Source organism: Empidonax traillii, unplaced genomic scaffold, assembly GCF_003031625.1.
Source record: "Empidonax traillii isolate 1590-97213 ecotype Southwest subspecies unplaced genomic scaffold, ASM303162v1 scaffold702:size1046427, whole genome shotgun sequence".
Taxonomy (NCBI): Eukaryota; Metazoa; Chordata; class Aves; order Passeriformes; family Tyrannidae; genus Empidonax; species Empidonax traillii.
The window spans coordinates 57,437-70,078 of NW_020955895.1; the positions used below are offsets into that span (position 1 = coordinate 57,437).

At 39.6% G+C, this 12,642-nt stretch overlaps 1 protein-coding gene across 8 annotated transcripts in view; it reads right to left on the bottom strand.

Annotated features, from left to right (window-relative positions):
* KYNU (kynureninase) overlaps positions 1-12,642 on the bottom strand; it is a 63,308-nt gene that overhangs the window by 48,149 nt on the left and 2,517 nt on the right. For 4 of the 8 annotated variants that reach the window (XM_027900067.1, XM_027900066.1, XM_027900063.1 and 1 more), the window contains exons 2-4: positions 8,151-8,340; positions 4,672-4,707; positions 2,688-2,808 (exon numbers count right to left, since the gene is read on the bottom strand). In XM_027900067.1, the coding sequence (XP_027755868.1) occupies positions 2,688-2,808; positions 4,672-4,707; positions 8,151-8,319 (326 nt within the window). In that variant the 5' untranslated portion in view covers positions 8,320-8,340. Of the gene's footprint in view, positions 1-2,687; positions 2,809-4,671; positions 4,708-8,150; positions 8,342-10,937; positions 11,096-12,642 lie in introns of those variants that run through there. The other 4 variants (XM_027900062.1, XM_027900064.1, XM_027900069.1 and 1 more) reach the window with 4 other exon arrangements.

A 12,642-nucleotide genomic window follows, 5' to 3' on the forward strand; every position in this document is an offset into this window, starting at 1 on the left:
AAAAAAAAAAAAAAAAAAAAAAAAAAAAAAAAAAAAAAAAAAAAAAAAAAAAAAAAAAAAAAAAAAAAAAAAAAAAAAAAAAAAAAAAAAAAAAAAAAAAAAAAAAAAAAAAAAAAAAAAAAAAAAAAAAAAAAAAAAAAAAAAAAAAAAAAAAAAAAAAAAAAAAAAAAAAAAAAAAAAAAAGGAGGACTGAAGAACATGGAGAGGAAGAGCACAAAACCAGAGAAGGTGTGTGGGAGGCAGTCTAAGAGAAAAAAGCCATAACCCAGCATTTAAAGCGGGGGTGGACGAAAGGAGCTCAGCACTGAGGGGGAACACAACAAGAAAAGCATGAAAAAGCCTCTTTCTCCTCCAGCTTTGCTCTAATGAGTTGCCATCACCACAAGGAGATAAAACTCTGAGCTTCCCTGCCCTTGACCACCACTGCTGGGTAAATCTTCCCTTTCACTCTTGCCATTAACTATAAGCAGTGAAAACCATTTAAATGGACTCGTGGCTATTTGAGATGGGTCCCAAGACACAACAAACAGAAAATGCGATAAACCAATTTATAAGAAAGCCAGAATCTATACCATTGCTGACTTGATGGATGTGCCTAATTTGCATGCCATTCCTTAGATTCTCTCTACTTATTTATCCGAGATACAGCCACTAAATTCCACACTGCCAACATATCAGCCGTTGAACAGGATGAACTTGGGAACAGCTTCCACCTTAGACTGGATTTTGCAAAGCTGTCCTTGGTGACTGGAATAAAAGTACCCATTTTTGTATCTCCTACCACCTATTCCTTTGCAGCCCCCAGCACACCATCCCACCCACCAGCTTCTTTGAGCACACATTGCTCTCTTCCAAATTACCTTGACCTTGCTTTGACTTTCTCAGTTGCTTTAGGTGCATCTGCAATTAGCAGGGTTTTATTCTAGGGTTTTTTATTGATTTTAATTTGGGTTTGGTTTTTAATTTTTGTTGGTTTTGTTTGATTCTTCAGGGGTTTATTTGTTTGGTTTTAAACATTCTGATTTATTCTGGGTAAGGTTTTTTTGGGGTCAAGCTGCATTTTTGGTAAAAAGTCCTTCTAGTTTTGCTCCCTCACTTCCAATGGCTCAAAATCATGTTCAGCTATATTTCCCCCTTGGATACAGTTACTGAAGGCACTTCTGATCTGAACATGCTGCCTACCTTTTTCCTATTTTTTTTTTATAGTTATTGAGGAAAAACCCATCCTTCACTGCAGCAAAGACAAACATAAGAAGTGAGCCAGTGAAAAGATACAGTGGAGGAGCTGAAATGTGTTTGCACTCCCAGTGCATCACTCTAACAGATAAGAGTACTATCTGACTTCTACCTTTTGAAGGAGCTCAGCTCTTTCCCTGATAAAGTAGGATAAACAGTACAGAAATGGACAGGGTTGCAATTTTTCCAAACCACTGGAGAAGCTGCATCACTGTGCTGACTGAATAACCAGCAGGAACAAACACTTCCCAAAGTTCACAGTCATTCCCATTCATTCTCAATTTCTTATAAGAATACAAGTGATAAATAGGAAACAGTAAACCATATGCATGAACTCACAGCATTCATATATTAGCAAGTGAAAGAACAGCTACAGAGTTTTCCCATTTCCATTGTGAAGCCTCCATCAAGACTGTTCCTACCGAAACAAGGCTGCCCAGTTAGAAGAATTCATTGTTCCTCTTCTTCCTTTCCATATCTCCTCTGCTCTCTCACCATGAAATTGCACCTGTTCCACTGATATTCTGCACCCTATAAAAGAGTGCATCTCTCTCCCAGCTCACTTACTCATCTGGATGTTATTTTCCTTTCCCACCTTCAGTTCCCTGGTTTCTACTTATCTTTTTCCTTACTTATCCCTGGTCCAGCTGCTCAGGCAGGTGCTGGATACCTCAAAGCACAGAGTCTCAATTGAAATAGAGCATAATGTTAATAAAAGTAAAACAAATAGTAAAAAAAAAAAAAAAAAAAGCTATGTATATGTTAAAATTTTCCCATTTTTTATGATAACAGTGTCCCTTTCCTGCAATGTGTCCTTCTTTTGTCCTCCTGTCTCTCTTACATCAAGTTCATTCAGCATAGCTTGTTGCAATCCACTCTCAGCTCCTTGCTGAGATGCTATTGAGAGGACAGGAATGTTTCCTTCTAAATAAAATGAACTTGTCAAGCAGAGACCTGGTTTAAGAGGAGCCAAAAACCTGCCAGCGCTGGCAGCAGCATCACCTGTGCTCGGTGCTATTTCAAGGGGAACTGCCCATTGAAAGGCCTGCAGGGTGAATCACACACAGTTAAAAACACTAATTGGAAAATCACAGGGCCTGGAACCCAACCACATTCACCAGCAAGCAGCAGAAACCAAATGAGTTTGTGTCCCTTGTGTATAAACACTGTTTGTAAAAGCTGTTGGATGGGGATGGTTTGGATGAGCCAAATCAGAGCCACGATGCACAGAGTGGGATGTCACAGCTGGAAGAGTCTCTTGGCCTGATTTACTGCTCATACCTTTAAAAGAGATATAAACAGTGGTGGGGAAACACTGAACATACATTACTCCTGGACTGCAGTGGTTTTAACATGCTATTCTGCAATTCAAGCATTTCCAGGAAGGTCCCAAAATAAGTTGCTCACCTGGAGCACAGGTTAGCATCTCACATACCCCACAGCATACTCACGTTCGAGCCCACTTGTCCAGTTCTTCATCCAAGTAAGTTTTAACCTTTCTTGGCTGGAGCCCAAGAGAATTCCCAGCAAAGTACACACAGCTCTCCTCTCCATTCACCAGGCTCAGATCAGCTGTGGAGGGAAACAGCAGAAAAAAACACGTGGGTGGGGGAGTGCACAGGGGGGTCAGCATATGTGTGCACACACGTGCCACCACCCAGAGCTCTGCACCTTCCTCATCTCCCTGGGACATCGCGGTCCCCACACTCAAATAGAGGTGCCACCCTCCCAGAGCATCACTCAGATGACCCTGCAAAGCATCCAAGGAGAAGGACAGAGGGCACTTTGCAAGCAGTTATTCACCTTGTCCTCCTACAATTCTTGGAGCTCATGTGAGTTCAAGCATCGCTAAATCCCCAGCTCTCTGAAGAGAACCTCTCTAAAAGCAACCACTGGCACCAATTTTATCAAATGTGTAACCACAGGTGAGCAAAGAGGCAGCATTTTCCCAACCAGGCTATCCACCTTTTTTCCACCATCAGTATATGCCTTCTCTGAGTCGTGAAGCTACTTGAATCATGCACTTAATAAAAGTTAAAACTAGGTAAATCTGTGCCTTTCATGTAAGTTCTCCCTGTACGATTAAACCTCTATTTAGAAAAAATGTAGTCATTGCACAGAATATTTTAAGGCCGTCTCCAAAGTTCTTGTCTTGTCAGCATATGCTGTGGGCTGCACTTCGTGTCATCGTCTGAGGAGGAGGAGGAAATCTATGTTGACAAATCCTTTCAATGATTAGGAGAAAAGCAAGGCGGTAGAAATTTATAAATAATAGCTGTAGTGAGGTTCTGAACAATCTAATTACCCTGTGTCATCATCTATCAATCCAAACACAAGCCTTTTTCTATTATTTCTCATGGTAGAGATTCTTGGAGGGACAAGTGATGGTGACCTTCTAGAAGTAGTCATTTACATTTGTCTATACCTATACTTACAATTCCCCAAAAGCTAATATTATATATAATTTTGGTAAATATAATCATTAGAATTATATTTACAAAAATAGATTATATGAGATCTCAGAACAAAGATATGAATTTGTTAAGATACATGCTAAAAATGAGCATAAAATTGCAATTTAGTCATGGAAAATTTTCTAAGGACTGTAGAAAAACAGCCTGGAAAAGGCCTCTTACTACCTTTTGCACTAACAGTTCCCAACTTCATTGAACTTCACCAGAAACACGTTTTTCAGGAGTATAGACAACTTGGGTAATTTCTTAATTAAAGCTTTAGAAGCTTTTAAACTGCTTAAGTCAGAGAGCAGTTTCAGCCTAATCTGTTTTACAGATACTATGTCTGTTTTTCATCTCCATTCTAATATGAATGAAAACAGAGAGGCACAAACATTATCCATGCTCCCAAATTGATTCTATTAACAGTTCTTTTCCTATCAAGGAACAGAATAACACTGTCCCATCGGGATTAGAGAGAAGGATCTTTGCTCAAGAATTTGGAGCTCAATCTCACTAATACTCTTCATGCAGTAAAACAGGTAAGGAGTTACAAGCAAGCCAGCTTTCCTTGCACCACAGTCCTTTCCAAATAAAAACACCTCTTGTTCACTGTTGGAGAGAGATGACATTACCTTTTTGATAAAGTGTATTTTCTCTAATTTTCAAAATAAATGTATTTTTCCACCAGTTATGTTGGATATACTTTTTTTGGCATTTTATCAACTCTTTGTCTGGCTGTACTTTTTTCCTTTAGATAAAAAGATGTTTATTTCCTCTTCTTTGATATCATTAAAAGGCTCATTTTAGACCTCTGCTACTTTTTTTTTTTTTTTTTTGCAGCATCTTTGTCATTTCACAGCTTCTGACCAGCACACCCTTGGGCTCTGACACTTTCACAGTCACTGTTATATTCTTTACAATAATACATTTCTTTTCTTAAAACTAGCACTTGACTTTTCCCAAATTACTCTACCTTTACTTCTCAAAGTATTCACCTTTTTTATTTCTGGAGAAGCTGTGATTTATATGCAATATATATTGAAATATTCAAACAGCAAATAAGCACAATTCAGGAAATAAAGGCAAACCAAACAAGAAATAATTATTGAAATGTGGTCTTAGAAAAGCTTGAATAAAAAACTGCACTTACATTAAGAATAATTAAATACGTAATATATTTGCACACCTACTCAGATTCATGCAAAAACTATTTTGCATAGTAATTATACCCATTTGTCTACGTTAAAAATGCATTTCTATACCTTTTAAACCTAAAAGAAAAAGAAAGTTTATTGTAAGAAATATTCAGTCTAAGGAAAAGGTAAAAATGCAATGTCTTTATTAACTAGAGAGGAAGGACTAAATCTGTTCATGCATATCTGAGATCTGTCCCTTGTTGAAGGATAAAAGATCACCTCCTTCACACCTGCCTGTACCCCCCTCACAAGCCCTCCAAACAAAGAACCCCATTTACATGATTAACCACTACCTTTAACCATTTCTTCTGGGAAATACAGCTCAACACTTTCACTCTTGGGCATCTTTTTATTCCCAAGAAACCCTAATGATGCTCTATTCCTTTACGAGATGATAAAGCACGAGCCATAGCCTTAATCAGACGGGTGATTTGGTGCCAGCTGCAATCCAGGCATTCCTACCCCCTCCCTGTGGTGCTGGGAAAAGTGTTAAGGAGACTTCCTTGTCAGCTCAGAGAAGAGCAGGAAGATCCAAACATTTCCCTAAATCTCCTGCTGTCATCTTTCCCTATTTGCTCACCTGAGCCTCGTCCCTCATGCTTGCTCATAAAAACCTCAGAGAATTGCAGGGAGTTGGGCTGCTGCTGCTTTCCACTTGATTGATATAACAAACAAACAGCTGTGGCAGTTCATAACTTGATAACTAAATTAAAGTATTCTAATGACTTCCTAAATATTTTTTTTCTTTACGTCATCTTACAGTTGTCTCCTATGGATGTTCTGATCTGCTTCTTGTAAGGTTTAATTTTAAAACCTCATTGTAACGTTTTATGTAAATATATAAAGAATACTTGATGGCTAATATCTGTAATGACATTTATCTTTAGGAATATGTTATCTAGGATCCGCTCCTGGGCCCAGATAAATGTCATGGGAGATCTTTCTCTATGGTATAGACACACAATGTAAATATATATATATATATATATTTACACTCCTGCTGTTTTTCAGCAGGGAAGCTGTTCCTGATGACAGCTAAAGTACAGAAAAGAGGGACAGGGGAGAAAGAGAAGGGGAAAAAAAATCCCTTAATTTAGGAACACAGGAATGATGGGTTCTCTGTGCTGTACAACTAGTACTACTTTGTACATTGCTGGTCTTCAATAAAACATATATATCTCCACAGTCTCAGGACTAAATATTACCATAACTGCATGGAAAAGCATATGCATCAGCAGTCTTTGGGTCTAAATATGATGGTGGTTGAAAAATAAACAATAATGAAGGTTGGAAGGGAAGAAATCATAATTGTCAAAGGGGTATCAAAACCTCTACATATTTCTCAGAAGGTTCTTCAACATGAAGCTGCTACAACACTCCACTGAAAAGTGACCTTTGGCGTTCTGGAGGGACATTTGCCACTCTGCAGATGAAGATCCAGCTGCTGTTCAGGTGTCCTACTGGAGCTGGATTTCAACAGCACAGCCCAGTGAAGGGCAGCAGCGCCATGGGAGCTGTGTGCCTGCATCTTTCCATCTTTAGAGGCACTTTTTGCAGCACCACAGTGGCAGCTGAAGGAGCTTTGAGCATAGATAACTGCTACAAATAGTCATACCCAAACAAACAGGTGGGGTTTAGGAAACTCTCTTGAGCAACCGGGGTTAAAAAAAAAAAAAAAAAAAAAAAAAAAGGAAAAGAAAAATAAAAGTTACTTCTTGGAAGACCAGCTGAGAACTCCTCCTCCATGTGGAAGAACCACCTAGTTAAGATACTTTAAAAATGCCTAATTCTGCTCTGATAATGGAAGCAGCATATAAAGAACTGGGATTTATCATCCCTGTGTCCTAAGGAAGGGAGCAGACAGCATTCTCAACACTCATCACTGTTTAGCAGGAAGATACTGCTGACAGAGATAGTCTGAATTGCTGGACATCTTTTGAAGGTATGGATACCATTTTCTATGACAGTTCCTTACTGTAGACAATTTGGGGAATGCACTGGTAGTTTCTCATTTACCGTCAGTACTGTTCTTTTCAGAAAAAGCAAATCTGCAGAAAATTCTACCAGCATTGATTGGAAAATGGAAAAAAAAAAATTGCAAGAAAATTCTGACATATTTTTTTTCCTTCAATTTTCAGTGGGTGTATTTTGCCACCACAGGAAAGGAGGAGAGTGACTATGCCTATACTTGTTCACCATCTAAGGAAATCTGTAATTTCTTCAGTTTCCAGTGTGCAATGACCAGGGTCTGCAGAACCAGCATAGCTTTTGCTTCCCATCTGAGTCGAAAATAAACCCAAGACAGGACTTGGGAAGCAGGAGAGGAGCCCAGGACCCTGCTGCCTCCACAGGTGGGTGCTTCCCACCAGGTTTCCCTGCATGATTTTGGCTAAACACAGCAGAAATTGTGGGTACAAAAAACCCCATAGAGATGTTTGTTGCCTTTTTGTGGGCTGGGAGCAATAACCTGAAGAAAATGCTTCCCCATCAGCTTGCCAGCCCTCCTGCACAGCCCTCTTTGCCTCCACACCAGGCCCTCTCCGCACCAAGGGCATGCCACAGGCTCCTCAAAACAACCTGCAAACCAGGCAAAAAGCAGAAAAACTTCCAGAACCATTTTGCACATCTACATTGAAGCCACGTGCAGTTATCTATTTGCAGGCAATTCATAAGGAAAGCGGGAAATATCCTCAGATAAAAGGTTTCACTATGAATTATTTGCTCAGATCAATTATTTGTTCTAAGGCACAGTCTTCCATTTGGCCTCAGGAAGAAAATATCTCTACTACCAGCAATAAGACATGAATGTTAATATAATACATGTGCTGCCTCTTTCATTAACTAAAATAATTGTAACCAGATAGATAATACCAAAGTGTATTACACCAAGGAAGCAACTGCTCTGAACCATCACAAGCGACTTTGCCGTTTCGAGCCATTAGACAGAAATGCTTCTGCCTATAATTTTCAATCAGTCACTATATTGTTCAAAGCTGCTGACTGACAGGATAAGCACCATGTAAGTACTGTATCCTCACATTTTATTCAGGATGGGAATGAGAGTATAAAGCTTCTGGTGCTAGAATAAGCTGATGGATTGATTTAGCAACAGCAGGGACATTCTGTGCTCAGATATGACTACAATTGCTCAATTATCTCATAAGTGATGATGATTTCCAAAGATTTGTGATAAACACATGCAGAAGATGTGAAGCCCAGCCCTTTCCCCCTCCCACTCCCTCAGAGCTATTATAACTCTCACTTGGAGGCAGATCCTTGACTTTTGGGATATAGAAACATTCACGAAGGTGTTTTAACTCATCTTGTTCATCTAAGTGAACAGCGAGTTTTTTGTCTGTGGGACTGCATCCGAGCCGCGAGGCAGTTTGTTCCAAAATGGTTGCTGGTACCACAGGAGAAGAAGGATCCATTTTCAGTTCATTCAATTTTACCTGAAAATCAAAAATGCCGGTTTAGCTCCTGCAGTTTTGCATATTCATGAGTGTCTGGTAAGCAGCCACTAAAGCTGCATCGTTCAAGACCCAAACTTATTTGATTTAAAGGTTTTAAAAAGTGAAGTGTCTGAATAGAATGGTAAAGCGATCAAATATTTCCAAGGCAACATATTTCTGTAACACCCCCCCCCCTTCAAAAGGCTTTTTTCTTTCCCTTATATAGACACAATGCTCTTCGCTTTTTAAGTTGTATCAGCCACTTCTAAGTTCTCCCACTAGACTGACAGCAGTTCCAAACGCTGAAGTGTCATTCACAATTTTGAGACGTCAAAGCCAGAGGCAGCATTATTGTCTCTGCAGTCTGAGCTCCTAAGAATAGCAGGTGCACAGCTACACTGGAGTTGTTTCCAGGCTGTGCAACGTTCAGCCTCTTTCAGCTTTCCTGCCTCAAATATTGGAGGGGGAGCTTGTGTACAGTTGTGCTCACGTACAAGGGCAGAGCAGGCAGCACGCAGGCAAAGGCATCGTTAGAAACGTTGCTTTCAAGACCAGGACCTTGAATTATTATTTCCTTTCAGCTGCACTGAATATCCTGGTGGGTTTAGCTCTGTTTGCCCTGGGAAAAGCGAGAAGCCCAAGTCAAACTGCAAACATGACAGATCACAGATTCTGGGAACATCCACAGCTAACTGCAAAAATTTACAAGCCCACTGATCTTGATGAGAAAAACAGTCCTGTAACTGCAACGCTCAGAGATGCCTTTGTGTTCAAGATAGCATTTGTGCACTTGGCTTTACAGATCTATGGGAAAGGAAATTTATAACACGTACCCTGCCCTTAAGGGCAAGGCTTCAGTGGTGCTGCCTGCAGTCGAGAAGCTCACTGTGGTGCTTGGTGGTTGCCCCAGTTTAGGGAACTGTATAGTTACACCACAGAATATTTTCTGCCTTTTTAACATCCCCAAGAGCCTTGGTGTAAAGGAGCACTCAAGGGGATAGGCTGAAATAGGGCAGATTAGCACATAACATGCAGCATAGAGCCACTAGAGAATATTACTTTTTTTCTCTCTGTTTGAGAGAGAAAACTCTTTAAGCACTTATCTTCCATAAGAACCAGCTTTCATTTCTTAAAGCTAAAAGCATTCTGTGGATAGTTATCCAGAAACAAGCTGTGGATAGAACAACAGATGACTATTGAGAAGAGCTTTGTCAACACATATGGGAAGGAGAACGGTTGGTATTTAAATATAAACCCCTAAACAGCACAGACTCATTAGTGCCAGTTGATCCAAACCTGTTTATACTCTAGCCAAATGACCAGCATGATGCTGCTTACCTGCTTTAATCTGCTATCATTTGGTTTATGATGAGAACATATTCTTTTCCCCCCTCTAGTCTTAATGTCTTACACAATAACAATTTTTTCCCTCCCACCAGCATGCAGAGTTAAAAGAAAATACCAGCAGAGTTCTTTAAGAGAGTTTGCCTTTAGCTAATGAAATGAAAACTCCTGGGAGTTAGTGGAGATATCCTATTTTTGTGCTGTCTCCGTACAGGTTGTTCACACCTCCTCATTGTTGCCAAGTTTATCATTCCCACTCGTTTGTCCTAATCATCCCCTAGGTGATAAAAAGGAAAATAAAATAACAAAAGTGGTTGGGGGAAAAAACAGATATTTCAGCATCTCGGTTCTTGGAGTGCATTTTAGGGTTTCTAGGAGGCAGAGGGGTACACCTGGACCAGTCTCTGGGTGGGATGCTCAAGAGGCCAAGATGGTTGGGATCAGCATACACAGAGACCTGCAACTCCACTGAAAGCCCTGAAAGAGGTGTGGCCAGGCTCCCTATTCACCAGGGAACTGCTCCTCAGTTCCTCCACAGCTGAGCAGCAAATCCAAGACCTTGCTTGTGACAGCTTCTCTGCTGAGATCTCAGTAACATGTGCGCTTTTCTGCAGGACAGAAGAACACTGACCTTCTGGAACTCACTTAACAGACATCAGGGAGGATACTTAGGGATCATGATTTCCTCCAGGACTTGTGAAATGAGAAAAGCAAGCTTGATTCTTGAATACTGTGGCCATCACTAATACAGATACGCTAATACACCTCATTATAACCTACAGGCATCGTAAGGTAACTTCATTTTCACCTCTCCAACTTACAAGTTTTAAGAACCCACAGCAATAATCAATAAATGAGGGCTTATTTCCAAGCAATATTTGGATCAGCCCTTGGAAAACAAAACTAGTTTTTGTTTCCAAAGGTTTGTGTATTTGATTTACAGTACAAGCACGGATGTTCTGCTCCCATTATCAAAGCTTGTCCAGCACGTACAAAAATAAGCGAGATATAACCCTCTATTTTTAATAATGGGTATTCAGTGCAAATGATATAAAAAAATCCTTGTAGAAGGGGCTTGAAACCATGCTTCCCTGACTGCCTCCCTCTAGGTAAAAAAAAACCACAGAGTAGCCTGTGTAGTATTTTCTATGCAATCTCCTTCCCACTCAAGTCAATGCCTGGAATTTTTGTTCCCCAGTGACGTAGCTCCTGAAGTAAGGGAAGCAACCTTTTAAGCTCTCTAACCAGATCACTCGAGTTAAGGAGATTTGTTCAGTGATGCTCAGCTCCCACAGTCCCACACAGGGGAGACCATGAAGTATTGGCATTGCCATCACCTATGTCCTCTCCCGAATACAGCCAGTGAAGGAGGTTTGGGAGCCTCCAAAATTTTATCTCCTGGGCCCACTGAGGCACTGCCAGCTAATTTCCCTGTAGTTTATGGCCAGGAGATGGATGATAAGGCTGCTTGAAGGACAGTTTGGTATTATCTGGCCTGTAGATGTTCTGCTTTGCACCACGTGAACACAGCCCAGCGTCCTACTCTTTATCTTACTAGTCACCATTTCCATGTAGGGACACCCAGTTATTACAGTGGATTAATGACCTGGAATATTCCAGGTCATCCTCTGACCTGTCTGGAAAGCACAGATGGGTTTGGTTTCCATTTGAGGCCTGACCCAAAACTAACTGAAGTCAATAGGTCTCTCTATTACAGATGATTTCTGGATTAGGCTTTTTGTTCCCTGTCATTGCTGTAGTTTGCTGCATCTGATCAATGACTTATATTTATTGTTATTCTTATTGATGTTTAATTTTGACAGCAAATATAAATACTGAAGCCTAGAAGTTAAAAATTATGAAGTGCTCAGTGGCATCTGATTTAATACAAACATTATGAAATGAGGTAAAACTACTGAAATAAAATCAATCAAAATCCTATTGAGAGATGAAATTCCAGAGATCCAGTTCTAAAACCAGAATAAGAAAGAACTTTTTTCCTTTGAATGAGAATTAGTCTTCATAGAGAGCAATTCCAGAATTTATTTAGGGTTTGGGGGTTTTTTTACCCTTTGTTCTAACTGACATAATATCTTTTTTTTTTTTTTTTTAATCACAGAATTGAGCTCTGTGTAATTATTTTACAATAATTCATGAGTCATTTGTTGTTTTCTACATGTAGAGCAAACACATTTGTATAAGAATAGCACAGCCTTATTCCAATTATCTTCATTTAACTGAAAACAAGATTCTGTAACCTCTTCAAATGAAAATTCAGACCCATCAGTGCAAAATGCATTTCCCGCCTTGATAAACACAGTTCTCAACAGGATTTTTTTTTTTCAGACAACTTAGATTAAAAATAATTAAGATAAGCAATTTGCCTCCACCACCTATTCTGAAAAAAAACATTCAGGTGTTTTCATAGAATCCCAGAATGGTTTGGGTTGGAAGGGACCTTAAAGACCATGTCATTCCAACCCCCCTACCATGGGCAGGGAGATCTTCCACTAGGAAGGGTTTACTTCTTTTCTTTGAAACTTCTACAACACTTTTTGACTCAACAGATGACATGAAGTCGGTATATTTTTATTTTTTCTTATTTCTTTGCTCTTTAGACTCTTCTATGGGACTTGCCTGTACTTTATCCTGATTTAGAGTAAAGAACTCAGCAATGACTGTAGGCAAACTTTCATATTCAAAATGAGCATAGGCAACTTAAATTAAGAAAACAGTCATTATTCCATTCTTTATCAGGACAGACATTGCCCCCCCCGCTACTTCATCTCCCATTTTAAAACTATGAAAGACAAGGGATGAGAATTACTCAGACACAAGTGACATGAATGTCTGTGTGATTATTTCTGTTTTGTCCTTTATGCACAATTTACTGACTAAATAGAAAAAAAAAAAGTGTGATTATTAGCAAGTCATCTTATCAAATTTACTCAGGAAGGT